The sequence below is a fragment of the Opisthocomus hoazin genome, chromosome 5 (genome assembly GCF_030867145.1).
Source record: "Opisthocomus hoazin isolate bOpiHoa1 chromosome 5, bOpiHoa1.hap1, whole genome shotgun sequence".
NCBI classification, from domain to species: Eukaryota; Metazoa; Chordata; class Aves; order Opisthocomiformes; family Opisthocomidae; genus Opisthocomus; species Opisthocomus hoazin.
Window position 1 is genome coordinate 52519975 of NC_134418.1, and position 15115 is coordinate 52535089.

Below are 15115 nucleotides of genomic sequence, written 5' to 3' on the forward strand. Positions count from 1 at the left end.
CCATAGGCCACCTGCGTGCTCTTTAGAAAGCACAGCTCGTGGGGACCTCTTCAAAGAGGAGTGTGTCAGGCTGTAGTCCTTAGTTTGTTGGAAAAGCTCATTCAGTGCAATAGAAACCCACCCCAAAGTCATCCTAGAAATTTAATTTTCTTTCTTTCAGACAGAGACACCCAGAGTCTTTACTGGGAGCTCCTTTTGTTGCTAAAGAGGCACTGTTAATTAGGGGTCTTGAGATAGTTTAAATCTGGCATTAATCACTGTAGTTTTATTGCAGCTTTCTTCCCTGTTGTGGAAACCTTCTGCAACAATAGAATAAGCACTATATCAAAAACCTGAAATTCCCTGTAAAAATTTATTTATTCCAAACATGCAGGAGAGAATGTTTTTAGGTATTGTGGCTGGATTCAGAAGAACACATGCTGAAATCCCATTAATGGGGATGATGCAGAAATGTCCTGCACTGCAGCCCTCAGAAATCAATCTCCAAATGACCAAAATGACCCCCCCTCGTCTCGCTGGCTGCTGTGGGAGCTTCAGATCATCTGGGGCTAAAGGCACACAGCCCTGATTTAATGGATAAATAAAAAAGTATATGTTCTCCCAAGTTTCTGACTTGAAACAAAGCTCACACCGTACTCCCTTATTTTTTACTTTTTTTCCATGGGAGTCTTTTGCTTGCAGGCTTACAGAAATAAATCTGAGAATGTGCAACCTAAAAGCCAAAAGCAGGAGCCACATGCAAAGACTCAACAGTGATTATTGCCAGTCTGGGCTCTTTTAGGGAGTCCAGCCCAGGCTGAGGGAGGCGAGAGGTGAGGAGCATCGGACACAAAACTGAGAAGTCCCTTTTGAAAATGTGCCTCCTTTACAAACTGTTGCCGTATCTCACTCTCCCCATATGTTGTATGGGTGTAAGTGATTATCTGCTCATTTTCTTGCTTAAACATATGTATTTTATTTAAAGAGACATGACTAATCCCAGCCCCAAGATTAGCTTGTTGTTTCAGTCCTGTGGGTTTTCTTAAGTCATAAAAAAGTCCTCAGAGCTAGGTAGAAAATTGAAAACAAAGGTTAAATAGAACTTCCAAAAATCATCTGCAGAAATGTTTAAATTAAATCCTTGGTTTAACACGGCGGTATTGTGCTGGCAGGAACAGAGGTTTACCAGTCTAGTTTTATTTACTCAGCTGATTGAAATGCAGAAGAGTAAACATCCTGGGTTTGGTGCAGTGAGGAACGAGTTAGACTTTTGAAAATGCAAGATTTCTTCTCCTTTGGTAGGAAGAGCTTACATTACCAATGCAGAACAATAATTTGTAGCCAGTATCCTTTTACTAAAGGAAGGTTAATTTGTGCTATATTCTAGCCATTTTAGAAACAAGTGAATGTAGGGAGACAACAAGGATTATTTCATCTTTTTCTGTTGCGATTTAAACTCATCTATCAGTTTCCAGATGTTTTTTGCCTAATCGTAAGATGCTACAACTTGGAAATAGTTAGCGATGTCAAAGGGTCTGAAATTGAGTATTGCGTTGGGTTCACCTGGGGCACTTGACTTGCAGAGCAGCAGACTTTAATCCTTCATTACTTCTGAATTTGAGGTTGCTTGGGAGTGCACAGCGAGGACATGGTACAACAAAGGGGTCCAGCTCTTGGGAGCGTGCCCAGCACAGCATCTGGGTGCAGAAGACCCGATCCTGTATCTTCAGCATTGTCAGTTCCCAGTGAAGTGAGGGCTGAGGGTCTGTGGCCATGTGCAGACTCTTTCTTTAGAGTGGCAAGCGGGGAGAGGAGGTTACATGCACCCGTGCAGCTTCAAGAAGGTGTGAGCATTGGCGTAAGTGGTGGAAAGGACAAGGTACAAAGGCTTTGAAACATAAGCTAGTGAGTGCAAACACTTACAGAAGCCACAGTGAACCTCTGTGAAACATGACCCAAAATCCTGACTGGCCATTGCCTAGAACTTATAATGTTAAATAAAATGGCAGTGCCTGTAAAGAATGAGCTTTCTGTTAAGGTTTTCATACAGCCCTACTAACAGAATAGGAAGACTAACTGAACAGGCTGCTCAAGGATAGGGCATTGAAAATCTCTCCTTCCCAGCCAGCAGTGCTATATGCAGGATTTCTTGACTCCTCTGACTTCTGGGGACAGCAGGCTTGGAGCACAACAGCTCCAGGGACGCCTTTTAGAGAGGAGTCCTCCCTGGATTCCCGCTCCAGAAGAGGATAATCTGATCCTAGGGAACGAGAAGTCCCCAAGTCAGTGTTTGGGTCTGGACAAACTTGGATGAGCAATGAAGTGTGTGTTTTAACATTGCTTGGGAAGTGCAAGCAGCATGTTCTCTGTCACCAGAAAACTTGACAGGAATGTTCTGCAAGGATGACCAAATGATCTGGGTACTTCCGAAAATGAGGAGTAGCTTTTTTTCTCCCTTGGAATACCTCCCCCTGTGCAAAATTTAGATGTTAGCTACGGAGTACTGAGCTGGGCGTTGGAAACTGCCTGCCTCACTTTCCTTGCACAGGAACTCAGGCTATGATCTGTGTGTTTCATGGCCTTGAGAGAGAATACCATGCCTTTGTAAGCCCAACGGCCAGCTTAGCATCTCCCGGGATCCTGTGTAAGAAAGCGCCATGCTTCTTAGTCCCCTGGGTAGCTCAGTGCTGCTCCTGTATAGCCTTCATCTGCATCTCTGCATGAACAAACTTTGAACAGGCAGCCTAAGGCAAACTCAGAAAAATCACTTGGAGTTGGCACAAACTGAAGTATTTACAAGCTTCTTACGAAGAAAAGATGCGGCGCATTTATATTTTGCTAGAGTGCAGAGTCTGTGAGCACCTCAGAGGCAGAAACCCTGCCAATGCTGAAAAACATCTGAATTTGCACATGTATCTGGGTGCCTTTTTTGCCCAGTGATGTTGATGGCAGCATCTAATTTTGTTTGTTGCAATCTACTGCTGTTTTAGTTTTGCACAGAAGGGTTTGGTTAATATCTGACTGTTTTTGCTTTAGGTTTTATTTGTTTATCAATGGTTTTTGTGATGGCTCTGTCAATGTTGAATGGTGATTGTAAAGCACTAATCTCCCCACTGACAGGTGTCATCCTTTCCCAATTAAAAAAAAAAATCAATCAGTGATTATTGATTTGAGAGACTGTCCTGGAAGATATTAAATACCTAAGGTCTTTCTGTGAACCCATAAATCATGATTATTGTTTTAAAAGGCCAGACATTTTAAGTATTTTGTCAGCAAGCTCTGCTGGTTCTATTTGGATAATACAAATTTGTCTAAAGGCTTTGCTGAATCTGTATCATGTGGGAACAATCAGATATGTGGTTACGCATCAGTGTGGTTTGAATAATCATGCCTTTGCAAAGTTAGGAGGAAGGAAATAAAGAGGGTAAGCAATTCTGAGGGTAATTAATTACTTGCAGAAAATGAGATGAGCTTAACGGAATTGCTCTTTCCACTTGCAATAATTAAGAACAAATCTCAGAAAGCACGCCGTGACTTCCCCAGATGAGTTGAGGGGGAAACGGATGCTGCTTTGCCTTTGGCAGAAAAAAACAGGCATAGGTTGCCCCAAATCCTGGGTGCGGGCATCACGCAGGGCCAAGGAAGATTTGACCTCTTTTGTCTGGATAAAATTGTCAGAGCTACCGGTGGAAATCAGAAGTGGCTTTAAATCCATATAAAGTTTCCCTTATGCCAGGAGGTAGGACCCCAACCTTTAAAGATCTCCAAGGCAGGTAAAGCCAGGGATTTCTTCTTCAGGTGAAGCTGTCACAGACCTGCTGACCCCTGAGATGGTTACAGAGGTCTTCAGGGGACCAGCCACCTCCTGTCAAAGATAGTGCAGTAGCCAGAAGATGAGACTTGGAAATGAAGGCTTAGAAAGCCATGTGATGAATGCCAGCAGCCTAAGGAAGGCAATTAGGAAGACATTTGGCTTCGTGCCATCAAGGTGGTAACTTTGTCATGAAATGCGAAGGCAAAATCCTTTAAGCACTCTTTTATTGCTTGCAATTGATTTTTCTCACCATGAAGATGCTCCTTCACTAATTAGCGATGAACCCGTTTGCTTTACGAAGGGAGTGCTGGGCTTTCCAACTCCTTCCTGTAGATTTTTAGCAGTTCAATAAATCAATCTTTTCTAATCCTTGAAATTTAAAAAAAAAAGGGAAAAGAAAACAAACATCCCTACTGCCTCATATTGGCAAGCAGTGGGGAGACATAATAGCATGCTTTATTTTGTGTCTCTCTTGTGCTTGCCTGCAGGAAACGTCTGTCTCTGCTTTATTTGTTCCGTATTAAAATGAATTCCACAAGTCTTTCCGAATGCTTTTGAGGGGGCACACCATCCATCTGTTTTTATTTGGGTTTCATCACCTGTAACAGCTACTAAAGGTCCTGTGTACTCACTTTGGCATTTTTGCTTGCTAGCCAAACTGTGTTATTTTGGGGCCTGAGTACTGAGTCCATGCACTTAGTGAGCCTCTTCCTGCTATCAGAGAGATGGGAAAATACTTGGAATTGTCAAAAGACTAATAAATTCGAGTTAGGGAAAGTTAAACCATGAAGGGCTGAATAAAATTATAACACCTGAAGTTGATTTGTTTTGTAGGGTTGTATTAAAGGCCCAGTTTTACTCTAAATGTGGCTCAAAAATGAGACTGTTAAATATATATTTAAAAAAAAAAAGTAACTCTTTTAAAAATGTAAAAGACCAGACATTATGCTTTTTAAACAAGAGCTGAATAGCTGCTTTTTGATAACCAGCTTTCTCTGTTCAGCAGAATTTTAGGACCTATTTGCGTGTGAAGGTAAACTCTCACATTACTTTTTCTGCTGCAAAAAAAATGAAGGCTTTAGCAATCCAGGATATTGCTAATCTAGATATATGGAAGTTGTTTGCACCATATAATGTGAGTCGCAGATTGTGTGTGCCTCTGTATTGGCCTGTCAGCGTATATTCTGGCAATTCAGTCGCCATATGTCAAAAAGGTACCTGTTAGGTTTTTTGAAAGGATAGGCAGTGCAAAAGGAGTTTCTGAGCTTAGGATGCATTGATTTTGAAATTCCTTAAGCATCTAAACAAGGATATAAGTAGCTAATTTTAGAAACTTTTTGAAAAAAGTATTGGTCTGGAAATATCACAGGAGTATAGAAGGTGATGTGAACAATACTTTCTCATCACTGAAGGAGAAAGTACTCTGGGAAATTGAAAGACACCTAACTTAAATAAGATTTTGAAAGAGTTTTATGTGATGTGTAATTAACCTTAAGAAGTCTTTGCCCCAAGGTAAAGTCAGGGCTTTTTGAAGATTAGAAAATGAATTAGGTATTTATACGGATTGGTAGACCATCCACTATCCATCATCTGGCTGCGAAGAAACACAAGGGAGGTGAGGTAAGATTTTGCAGGTTAAAGAATAACACAGCCATTAAATGTGAAGCCCCCACCTAAGCCATCATTCAGGTTTCCTTTGCAGTCAGTGGAGAATCACAGAATCACAGAATCACAGAATCACAGAATCACAGAATCACAGAATGGTAGGGATTGGAAAGGACCTCTGTGGGTCATCTAACCATCCAACCCTCCTGCCGAAGCAGGGCCACCTACAGCAGGCTGCACAGGACCTTGTCCAGGCGGGTCTTGAATATCTCCAGAGAAGGAGACTCCACAACCTCCCTGGGCAGCCTGTTCCAGTGCTCCGTCACCCTCAGAGGGAAGAAGTTCTTCCTCATGTTCAGACGGAACCTCCTGTGCCTCAGTTTGTGCCCATTGCCCCTTGTCCTGTCACTGGGCACCACTGAAAAGAGCTTGGCCCCATCCTCCTGACACCCACCCTTCAGATATTTGTAAGCATTTCTAAGGTCCCCTCTCAGCCTTCTTTTCTTCAGGCTGAACAAGCCCAGCTCCCTCAGCCTCTCCTCATAGGACAGATGCTCCAGTCCCCTCACCATCCTTGTAGCCCTCCGCTGGACTCTCTCCAGTAGCTCCTCATTTTTCTTGAACTGGGGAGCCCAGAACTGGACACAATACTCCAGATGAGGCCTCACTAGGGCAGTGTAGAGGGGAAGGAGAACCTCCCTCGACCTGCTGGCCACACTCCTCCTAATGCACCCCAGAATGCCATTGGCCTTCTTGGCAGCCAGGGCACACTGCTGGCTCATGGTTAACCTGTCGTCCACCAGGACACCCAGGTCCCTCTCCACAGAGCTGCTCTCCAGCAGGTCCACCCCAAGCCTGTACTGATGCATGGGGTTGTTCCTCCCCAGGTGCAGGACCCTGCATTTGCCTTTGTTGAACCTCATCAGGTTCCTCTCTGCCCAACTTTCCAGCCTGTTGAGGTCTCGCTGAATGGCAGCACAGTCTTCTGGTGTGTCTACCACACCTCCCAGTTTGGTGTCATCAGCAAACTTGCTGAGGGTACATTCTAACTCTTCATCCAGGTCATTGATGAAGAAGTTGAACAAGGCTGGGCCCAGTACTGACCCCATTTCTTCACGGAATGGTGAGGCCTCACCTACCTTAAATACCTGTCCTTGTAGGGGATAAACTGCTCTTTGGGGGACCAGTCTCTGGAAGAATTTATCCAAAACTGGAGAAAGCAGTTTAAGTCTAGCATCTCAGGCTGTGCTATGCTAGGTTTTCCGATGATTGCTGCTTCGACTACTATTTGCTTGTACCACTAGTGAATATAATCTCAGTTTTCCAGTTAGAGCTCCATTTTCCTGTAAGCTAAGGCTTTTCCAAGGCTTTTCTCTTGTGTAAGTAATGGTTTTTGTGTATTGAAGATAATGACACTGTACTGCTGCAGTATTACTGCAGCACTGATAGGTTTCAGAGACTTTACTAGGCAAAAAAAAATCATTCTGGAGTAATTTTTGTCAGACACGAATTGTTGCTAACACAAGAGTTAAGCTTCTTAAGTTAAGTTACTTCAGTTGGTAAAATGAAAAGGAATGATCTGTATTTCATGAGGGATATAAGAGACTAAGTCCTGTGGGCCCTATGTGTAGAGATTTGAAGTGTTCGGGAATTATGCGTCTTTGAAAATCTCACTTCTTCAGGCAACTGCTTGCTTTTGGGCAGTGGGTCCTAGGCACATCCAGGTTGGAAATGGGCACAAACTGCTCGGGTCTTTTTAATGGTTTTCTCCTGAGCTGCTTTGAAGTGTTAACCTCAAGCTAAAAGACAATCTGAGTTTACCTATTTCGCATTTTTTCTGTATAAGGATGAAACAGAGCCTTCAACTGCCTTGAAGAAAGGCTATTACAGATCGCTGAACAACTTTGCGAGGGTTTGGATAGCAGCAACAGAGTAAAAAATTTCACTAATTTTCTCTTTTTGTAAGCTATCACCAGTGACATTTCAACAGTAAAATCTTTGCCATAAAACCTGAGTGCTTGTGAACACAGTAATAGAAATTCAAGCCCTGCTCCTGCCTACGTTGCTGGGCTGGGAGCTCCAGGCTGTCTCATGTCTTCGTTTGATTTAATTGCGTCACTGGGGAGCTGCAGATCCTGTGGTGCTAGACATGCCACGAGCACAACAGGAACCTGCCCCGATGATCTTGCAGGCTGAGTGGATGAGAGGGCAAAGAGAAGCAGGGGGATTTGACCAACATCATGCTACACAGCTGGCGTGGGCTGGAGATCCCCATTGGTGCAACTAAGGGGAGAACCTTTTAATACCAATGGCTTTTCTGTGTTCCTGGTACCTTCTCAGATACATTGCAGGTGCAGAGATCACACTGGCTCAGCCTATGGTTTGCTAAGCCAAAGGAGCTGAGCTTTTCTTGCTGTGTCTTGGAGGCAGGGACTCAGTTGCCTGCATCAAGCCACTTCCTCTGCACTTGCTTCCTCCTTCCTTCCTGATCCTGATCTGCTTCATGCTTTCCCCATGCATTATTATATACCCCCTTTGGGTGTCCAAGGGTAGCTAAGAAGTCCTCGCGTGGCTGACAGACGTGGCACAAGATCTAAGGTGAAGCAGCTGTCAGGGTGGCAGCTGAGGACCAGGGGAGGTCCCAGCCAGGGGAGCTCAAGGGGTTGGCTGGATGCTGGACTGGAGCTGCGGGGAGCTGTCAGTGGCTGCGGAGGGGTAGGGGTGGAGGCAGGGAGGGCTGCAGCTCAAGCATGCTGTAGGTGCTTGAGCTGATATGGCACTGCTTACATGTCAGTGACACGGGGACAGCTACTTTGTCCCCCATGGTGTGTCCACTACTTGTATCTTGCTGCCCAGAGTGGGGTTAGGGCAAATGTTATGACCGTGGCCAGATCCAGCCCATTTGACGGCTGTTCCCTCCTGTTCCCAAAGACCCCAGGTAACCATGCAGGACAAAGCTGGGACTGGCAGCATTGCTTCCTCTTCTGCCTCAGCCAGGATCAAGGTGGGGAGAAAATGGGAATGTTTTGCACAATATACTGTGTGAAACCACCTTCCTTCTATGAGGACTAAATCCTGCTCCTGTTGAAACTCAGATGGCCCCTCTGTGTCTTCAGGGGCATGTGAATAGTGCAGAAGTTGTCCCTGCGTGGCTTTAGCTGCTGTGAGGAGAAGACACAAAGCCTCATCTTGGTCATACTTAGTGTCCCTCTCAGTCAGAAGTTACTGCTAAAAATCATACAGCTTTAATACAGCTTCTTTCTAACTTGGGTCCCCCCCAGGCGGCGTGTTTGACTAGCAGAGGGTATAGGTTGTCAGGTTGCCAGTACTGACCGAAGGAGGTCTCAGCAGGATGAACTGGCCCGTCTGTGTTGGCAGGGGCAATGAGATGAACATACTGAGCCAGTCTCCATCTCTGGCACCCATGGCGGCTGCAGGTTCAAAAGCTCCATGCCAGCGGGGAGAGGAGGCTTGGGAGTTGGCCTGCCCTCCCCACGTTTTGCACATCACCCACCACATGGACAGAGTTAGGCGCAGAGCCTGTCCCAGAAGGTCAGGAAGACTCCCCTAGGAAAGCAGCTATGACTAATCTTGTGTCACCACAGTGGCAGAAGCTCATTTTGAGTGGTACAGTGGTCCATCTTGGCACCTTCTTCACTGCAGCAGGCAGCTTTGCACTTTTTCTTGACAGAGTCCTTTCTTTGTCCTTCCCGTGAAATGGCAGTAAATAGGTCAATGCACTTTAGAAGATCCTAATGCCGTTATCTCAAAACGAAGATAATGCTGCAGTCTGGCTTGTAAGTTGGCAACTTGGGAGGTGTGCTGTATGAAAAAGCAAACAGCAATGAAGAGGTTCCTGTAACACACTACAGCACTGCAGACAGCGAGCGCTGGAGGCACGGTGAAGTTTTGCCACCTGAATGCATGAAAGCTTTCTGTGGTGGCTACACTGGAGTTTCAAAACTTGTTTTCTCCAGAGATACCCATGTTTTTTAAAAGAGATTTCAAAGTCAGTGGACAGTTGCGTGATTGGAGCCAGGAGTGGTAGCTGCAGCTCACAGCTAGTGATGCTCGCTTCTGAGCGTGAAGCCAGCGTTCTCAGTCGCGTTTCAATTCCCTGGGGCAGCGAGCCAGGCTGGCTGGTGTGTACCAGGCGCACCTGATGCCAGTCCGCCTTTGGTTTTGGTGATGCCTGAAGGGAGAAGGGAGGGGGACAAGCAGTAAGCTATATTCTCTATGTTGTTATATTTCTAATGTTGGTGTTCTTGTCTTTATGTCTACGCATTCTTTAGCTATGAGGATAACAGACCCTTCATCAAGTAAGAATGACCTGAATGGCTGATAAATTTCATTTATCAGTGTGGTCTCACGAACCAGCTGTCAGATCAATATTAAAAATCATTAAAGCTTCTGTCATTCACATTTGAGGCAGAAGAGCAAACTGTGCAGGAAAACAGTCAGGCATACAGCTAATGTGCAGTGTAAATGTGCTGCATATGTATTGCCAACCAATTGCCACTATATTGGCTTTATATTCTGCAATTGGACATTACTTGAATTCAAGGTGAACGTTCCCAAGTTAATCCTGTGTAGTACAGACTTGTTATACCATTAGCAACGCTCTGGTCCACTGTGCTCTGTCAGTGAGAGTGCTTTATGGTAATACAAATGCAGAAGTATATTTTCAGAAAGGTGCATGGGTGGTAATCCCCATGATTCCCTTTCCGTCAGTGGGAGCAGTGCAAGCAAATCTGTGCTTGGTGCATTGGGGGCCATCTTCTTACTCATTGGAGTACCAAATTGTCCCTAATCGTAAATTGCTGATTTTCAATTATGCCAAAACGTGGATGGTTTTGTTTCTTTATTGCTATAAAATTGCACTGCAGAAAAGAAAAACCATGAAAAAGCAACAGCAAGTCTGTACAAAGAGCAAAACAAAAACTACAAGCCACACCAAAAAACCTGTGAAGCTAAAAATGCCTAAAAGTTACATGCCTTAGGGCATCCGTGCTTTTTCTCCTTCAACCAAATACTAAGGCGCGGTAGCACAACATAGAAGCAAATCAGCTTTGCAGTAGACTTTCAGTTTGTTCTTCTGGTGAAGAGTCCTTTGTGTTCATACTTGCAGCATCACTCCCATGTTCTCTTTCATTGCTTGGTTCTTTTTTTTTTTCTGCGGATATCAGATGGAGCTATTAAAAGTAATCTCCACGCCTTCTTTATCTCCAGGTCTTGTTTTCTGAAGCACAACACTGTAACGCATGCAGTTTGCACTGTTAAGGGTCTTCTAACCTGCAGTTTGCTTTCCATCACTGAAGGTTGCATATTTCCGCTAGATAACTGTTTCACTCCTGCACACCTCTGCAGCCAAAGGCTCTTTAATCGGGTTCAAGAACTGGCTGCTCTTCAGAGTAGAATAGTTTTCTGATATCCTGGGAATCATTTTTAAAAGACTCTGTAAATGCAGGAAGCCTTTAATTGTGGAGGAGAAGGGAAGGGGGAGAAAAAAAGCGTTTTCCACTTCATTTGTTGTTCTTTTTTAAGGAAAAAGAAAACATTTGTATTTTTTAAATTGGCATGCAATTAAGATGATAATGTGCTCTCACTAATGGTGGAATACTGGGGAGGAAAATATACCAAGCGACTAAAGCTGTAAACTTTATCTAGTGGCTACCTTTCTGAAGGATTTTGAGAGTGCATTTTCAATTTGCATTGTGCTGAATATTTATTAGCGGAATTGACTCGAAATGCTTCAAAGGAGCTGTTCTGGTCTGCTAGATACATAATAGTGATTTTTAAAGAACTGCCTTAATAAGCGCTTACCTTAGGGAGCTCTTCTGGCCGTGTGGTTAAATAATACATTTTTTATAAACTTCAGTGGCAGATTTAATGCTGTATTTTCATTCTACTACCTAAAGAAAAAAACAACAGAAAACATGAATACAACATTGGTGTGCTTCTGTTTGTGACAAGCCCTGCTAAAAGAAAAAGGATTCAAGGCTGCAGCTGCCATTGAGTTGTCACCGTGGAGATTGCCTGCCTGACCTGCGCAGGACTGACTTTTCCCCTAAGCTGCTGCTGCTTCATCTTTCTCCCCCTTGCCCCATGCTCTGCTTAGCAGATGGAAGCCCAAATATGCCCAAACCCTGGCCGTGTTTCTACAAGGCTGAAGTGGATTAGAAATGTAGGCAGGTCCTTGTCCGTGAGAGCCCTTCTGCAGCACCCCAGGCTGGTTTGGGGCGGGCAAGGAAGCAGAGGTGTTCGCTGGCTTGCAGGCTTGTCTGCTTTGGGGAACTGAAGGGTTAAACGATGAGGAAGGGTTCCAAAGATTGGCTGTCATTGCATTAATTTTTATGAAGTTACACCTAATGATACCAGGGGAAGACAGAAATAATCAAGACCGTGAGGGGAAGAGCAAAGGGATGCTGACAGTGCTGCTTGCTACGCACTTCCCGCTGTGCTTCCCAGCTGCAGGTTGACTCCCTCCCCTGTGCAGCCGCAATTCCTTGAAAGTTGTAGGTAATTTAACATGTGGGAACTAGGAAGGTGGCTTGAAGCATGACCCATTTCCTATCCTACTTGTCACACTTCATCTCATGTCCTGGTATTGGAAGATCAGTCTCTGAGAAGTTAATTTAGCAGGTGACTAAATGTCATTTAGCAGGGCAACATGGAACACTTCTCCTGCCATCCCAGCAGAGCTTCCAGCTTTCCAGAAAGTGCACTGAAAAAAATAACACACAGCAGCCATCCCACGTCCCCAGCTCTGTCTGTTCAAGTGGAAGGTCGCTGGGAGAAAGCAAGTAGAAACTGCAGGCTACCAATATTTGCTTGAACAACGTTTGGGGCCAAGCAGTGGCTGCACCCCTGCTCTCGCTTCCCTCCCAGAGTGGAGCAAGCAGTAATCTTAGTTTTGCAGCCAATGTGAAGAAGCGTTGCCCCTCCTTTTCTCTGAGCAGAAGTGTGGCAGCAGCTACTGTTTGAGCAAATGTGGTGTGTGAGCGCCTATACATATATATATATATATATTTCCCGTCGTAGCAGAGTGGAAGAAGTGTGAAGCAACATCACAGAGACCCTCCTTATGCGGAGCCCATCTGGCAAGTGGTGAGGGCTTGCCCACCTGCTTGTAGTTATTTATCTGGCTTACAAGCATATGGGAGACTAGCTAAAATGCAGCAATGTATGTGCCTTGGTGTTAAGCACAAAGAAGCTAATCCAGCTGGCACTCCTGCCCAGTGAAACCAGTGGACATCAAAAAAGTGACATTTGGAGTTGTTGTTTTGGTTGGTTTATTTTCTTTTCCTGCCGTTTGCAGAAATAGCATCCACATGTCATTTACATACGCACTGCTTTTACATTAAAAAAAAAAAAGAAACATTGTGGTTACAAATATGCTTTGGTTATGATAAATTTCTATGCTCATAACATTTCCATTTCTGTGTATTTCCTCAACCTTGAAGATTTGTAAACTGTATCCAGCTTGAAGACAAAACTCCCTACAACTCATTTTGATAAGCTATTTTCTTTTTGCTAAAACCACAGACAAAGTCTTCCTGTTTGTAGATGTGTGCCTTCTGTTGCAGATGAAAAACCAATCCCTTTTTTTTTTTTTTTTTTTTTTGTTTCTCGTAACAGGTCCTGGGTTATAGGTGCAATAGCCCTACTCTGCCTATTAGGACTGACCTGGGCGTTCGGACTCATGTATATTAATGAAAACACAGTCATCATGGCGTATCTCTTCACCATATTCAATTCTCTGCAGGGAATGTTTATATTCATTTTCCATTGTGTCCTCCAGAAAAAGGTAAGACAGACAGTTCCCAGCGGCAAAAGAGGTGGGAACGGGGTGTTTTGTTGCCTGACAACCGCAGCATAACGTCATCTGTGTGCCCTGAATTCGTCTCACGCAGATTTATCTTCGTGCACCTAATAAGGGTGGTATTTAAACTGGAAACCGGGAAGATGCAGGGGAATGAGGTGATAAGAAAGATATGTGGCAGTGGCGTTTCAGCAGCCGGGGCGCTGGCGAGGAGCGAGTCGGAGGCCAGGGACAAAGCAGCTGGCGGTTTGCAGGGCTTTACAGTACCGAACCTGTAAAAGGGCTTTGCCTGCTGTCGGCCAGATTCCACTTTCCCATGTGTCAGTGTGACATGGTAGCCACTCCACGAGTATCTGGAGGGTCATCATGTGGCTCAGTGCTCACAGCAAAATGGAGCTTTGCGTCCTCATTTGCAGTCCCTGCAGGAAATCACCCCTTTCTACAGCAGCATATATGGGTTGACGGTATGTAACAGGGGCTCCTTCCCCCGCTTTTTAAGAACTGAAGGACCTGTGCTTTGTAACAGTTCAGTAGCCATTGTATTGCTTGATCGTAATGTGGGCTTTTGGAAATCTTCTTCAAAGCAAGCATACTAAGTGCTTCTTGGTGGAACTTGAAGTATGCCCCAATTAACAGTTGCAAGATAACAGCAGAGTAACTTAGGTAAACTCGGGGGGGGGGGGTCAAAATAAAAATCGCTGTGTGTATAATTAGATCAAACTTACAGCCTATGACAATCAGTAATAAATATTTTTAAGAACCATTTTATTCTCCACTGAAATTCAGTATTACAGAGCTTTCCTTTTCTGTGCGTGTCTGCTGATAATTTTTTATGTACGTCTTGGTTTCAAAGGGCAGTTTCTTTATCCAATATAAACATAGAGAAATATTTATATACAGGTACATCTGGGTCCCAGTTTCTCAGTGTAACCAGTGGCTTTTGGTGAAATGGCTTAGTGGATAAAAAGTCAGGACCATGTTGAGGTCTGTTCTCCACCCAAGAGCCCCCAGGCTTGCTCTGTGTTACCCACATTTCTCTATACAAGGAAGGGAAATCTGACCTATGAAAACATAAGCAAAATTCATCGCAGCAGGTGAGCTCTGCAAGTGATGCCTCTGGGAGGATCTTCAGAGCTGTGTGGAAATGTCATTCTTGAAACCAAAGGAAGACTTTTGGGGTTCAGAGTTTTGTCCTTGTCGTTTCTTCTCAAATTTGTTCATCTTAAAAAGCTTTAAAGCTTTATCTAGATACAACTGTCTGCTGATGATCCCAAAACTTTCGGCAAGAAAGTTTCCAGGCAAGATGATAATAAGAATGTAAGGAGCATCATAGCTGCTCATTAAATCTGCAGGTGCCTCTTTGATGAGGAGTTTGAATTTCCGCACTATTCTTACTGGTCCATCCTTTTGCCTCCAGTGCACCTCTCAAAGGGTCAGTCCCTAACCCAGCATAACAGCACGGCACCACAGCCTCCTTGGCTATCGGGATGCTCACTCAGCATGGACGATACATTCTCTTTTCTGTCTCAAGCTAGCCTGTACCCTTAAACTATCAGTGATGACTGTGGGATTGCTCCTGATTTATGGCTGCATATAGGGAAGGAGAATGCAGCTGGTATATTGCTGTGGGGTGGATGCATCACTCTGACCCAAGAGCTGAGGGAGAAATTATTTGAGGAGAATAAAAAAAAAATCCTTTCCTTTCCTATCTATCATGGACTAGAAAATCAGAAAAAAGCTGCAGAGAGGCAAGCAGTGGGTGGCTAATTAAAGCAATTGAATTATTTTCTCTCAGCAAAGGATTGATTAGGCGCTTGAGCATATTGGGCACTTGTGGTATTGTGTTTGTCTCAAGCACTTAAGGAAGAGCCTAATGAAAACGCTGTAATTTGCTA

At 44.3% G+C, this 15115-nt stretch overlaps 1 protein-coding gene across 17 annotated transcripts in view; it reads left to right on the forward strand.

Moving 5' to 3' along the window:
- ADGRL3 (adhesion G protein-coupled receptor L3) overlaps positions 1-15115 on the forward strand; it is a 522074-nt gene that overhangs the window by 469405 nt on the left and 37554 nt on the right. For 12 of the 17 annotated variants that reach the window (XM_075421264.1, XM_075421268.1, XM_075421251.1 and 9 more), the window contains 2 exons: positions 9691-9717; positions 13037-13205. In XM_075421264.1, the coding sequence (XP_075277379.1) occupies positions 9691-9717; positions 13037-13205 (196 nt within the window). The remainder of the gene's footprint in view (positions 1-9690; positions 9718-13036; positions 13206-15115) is intronic. The other 5 variants (XM_075421256.1, XM_075421260.1, XM_075421261.1 and 2 more) reach the window with 1 other exon arrangement.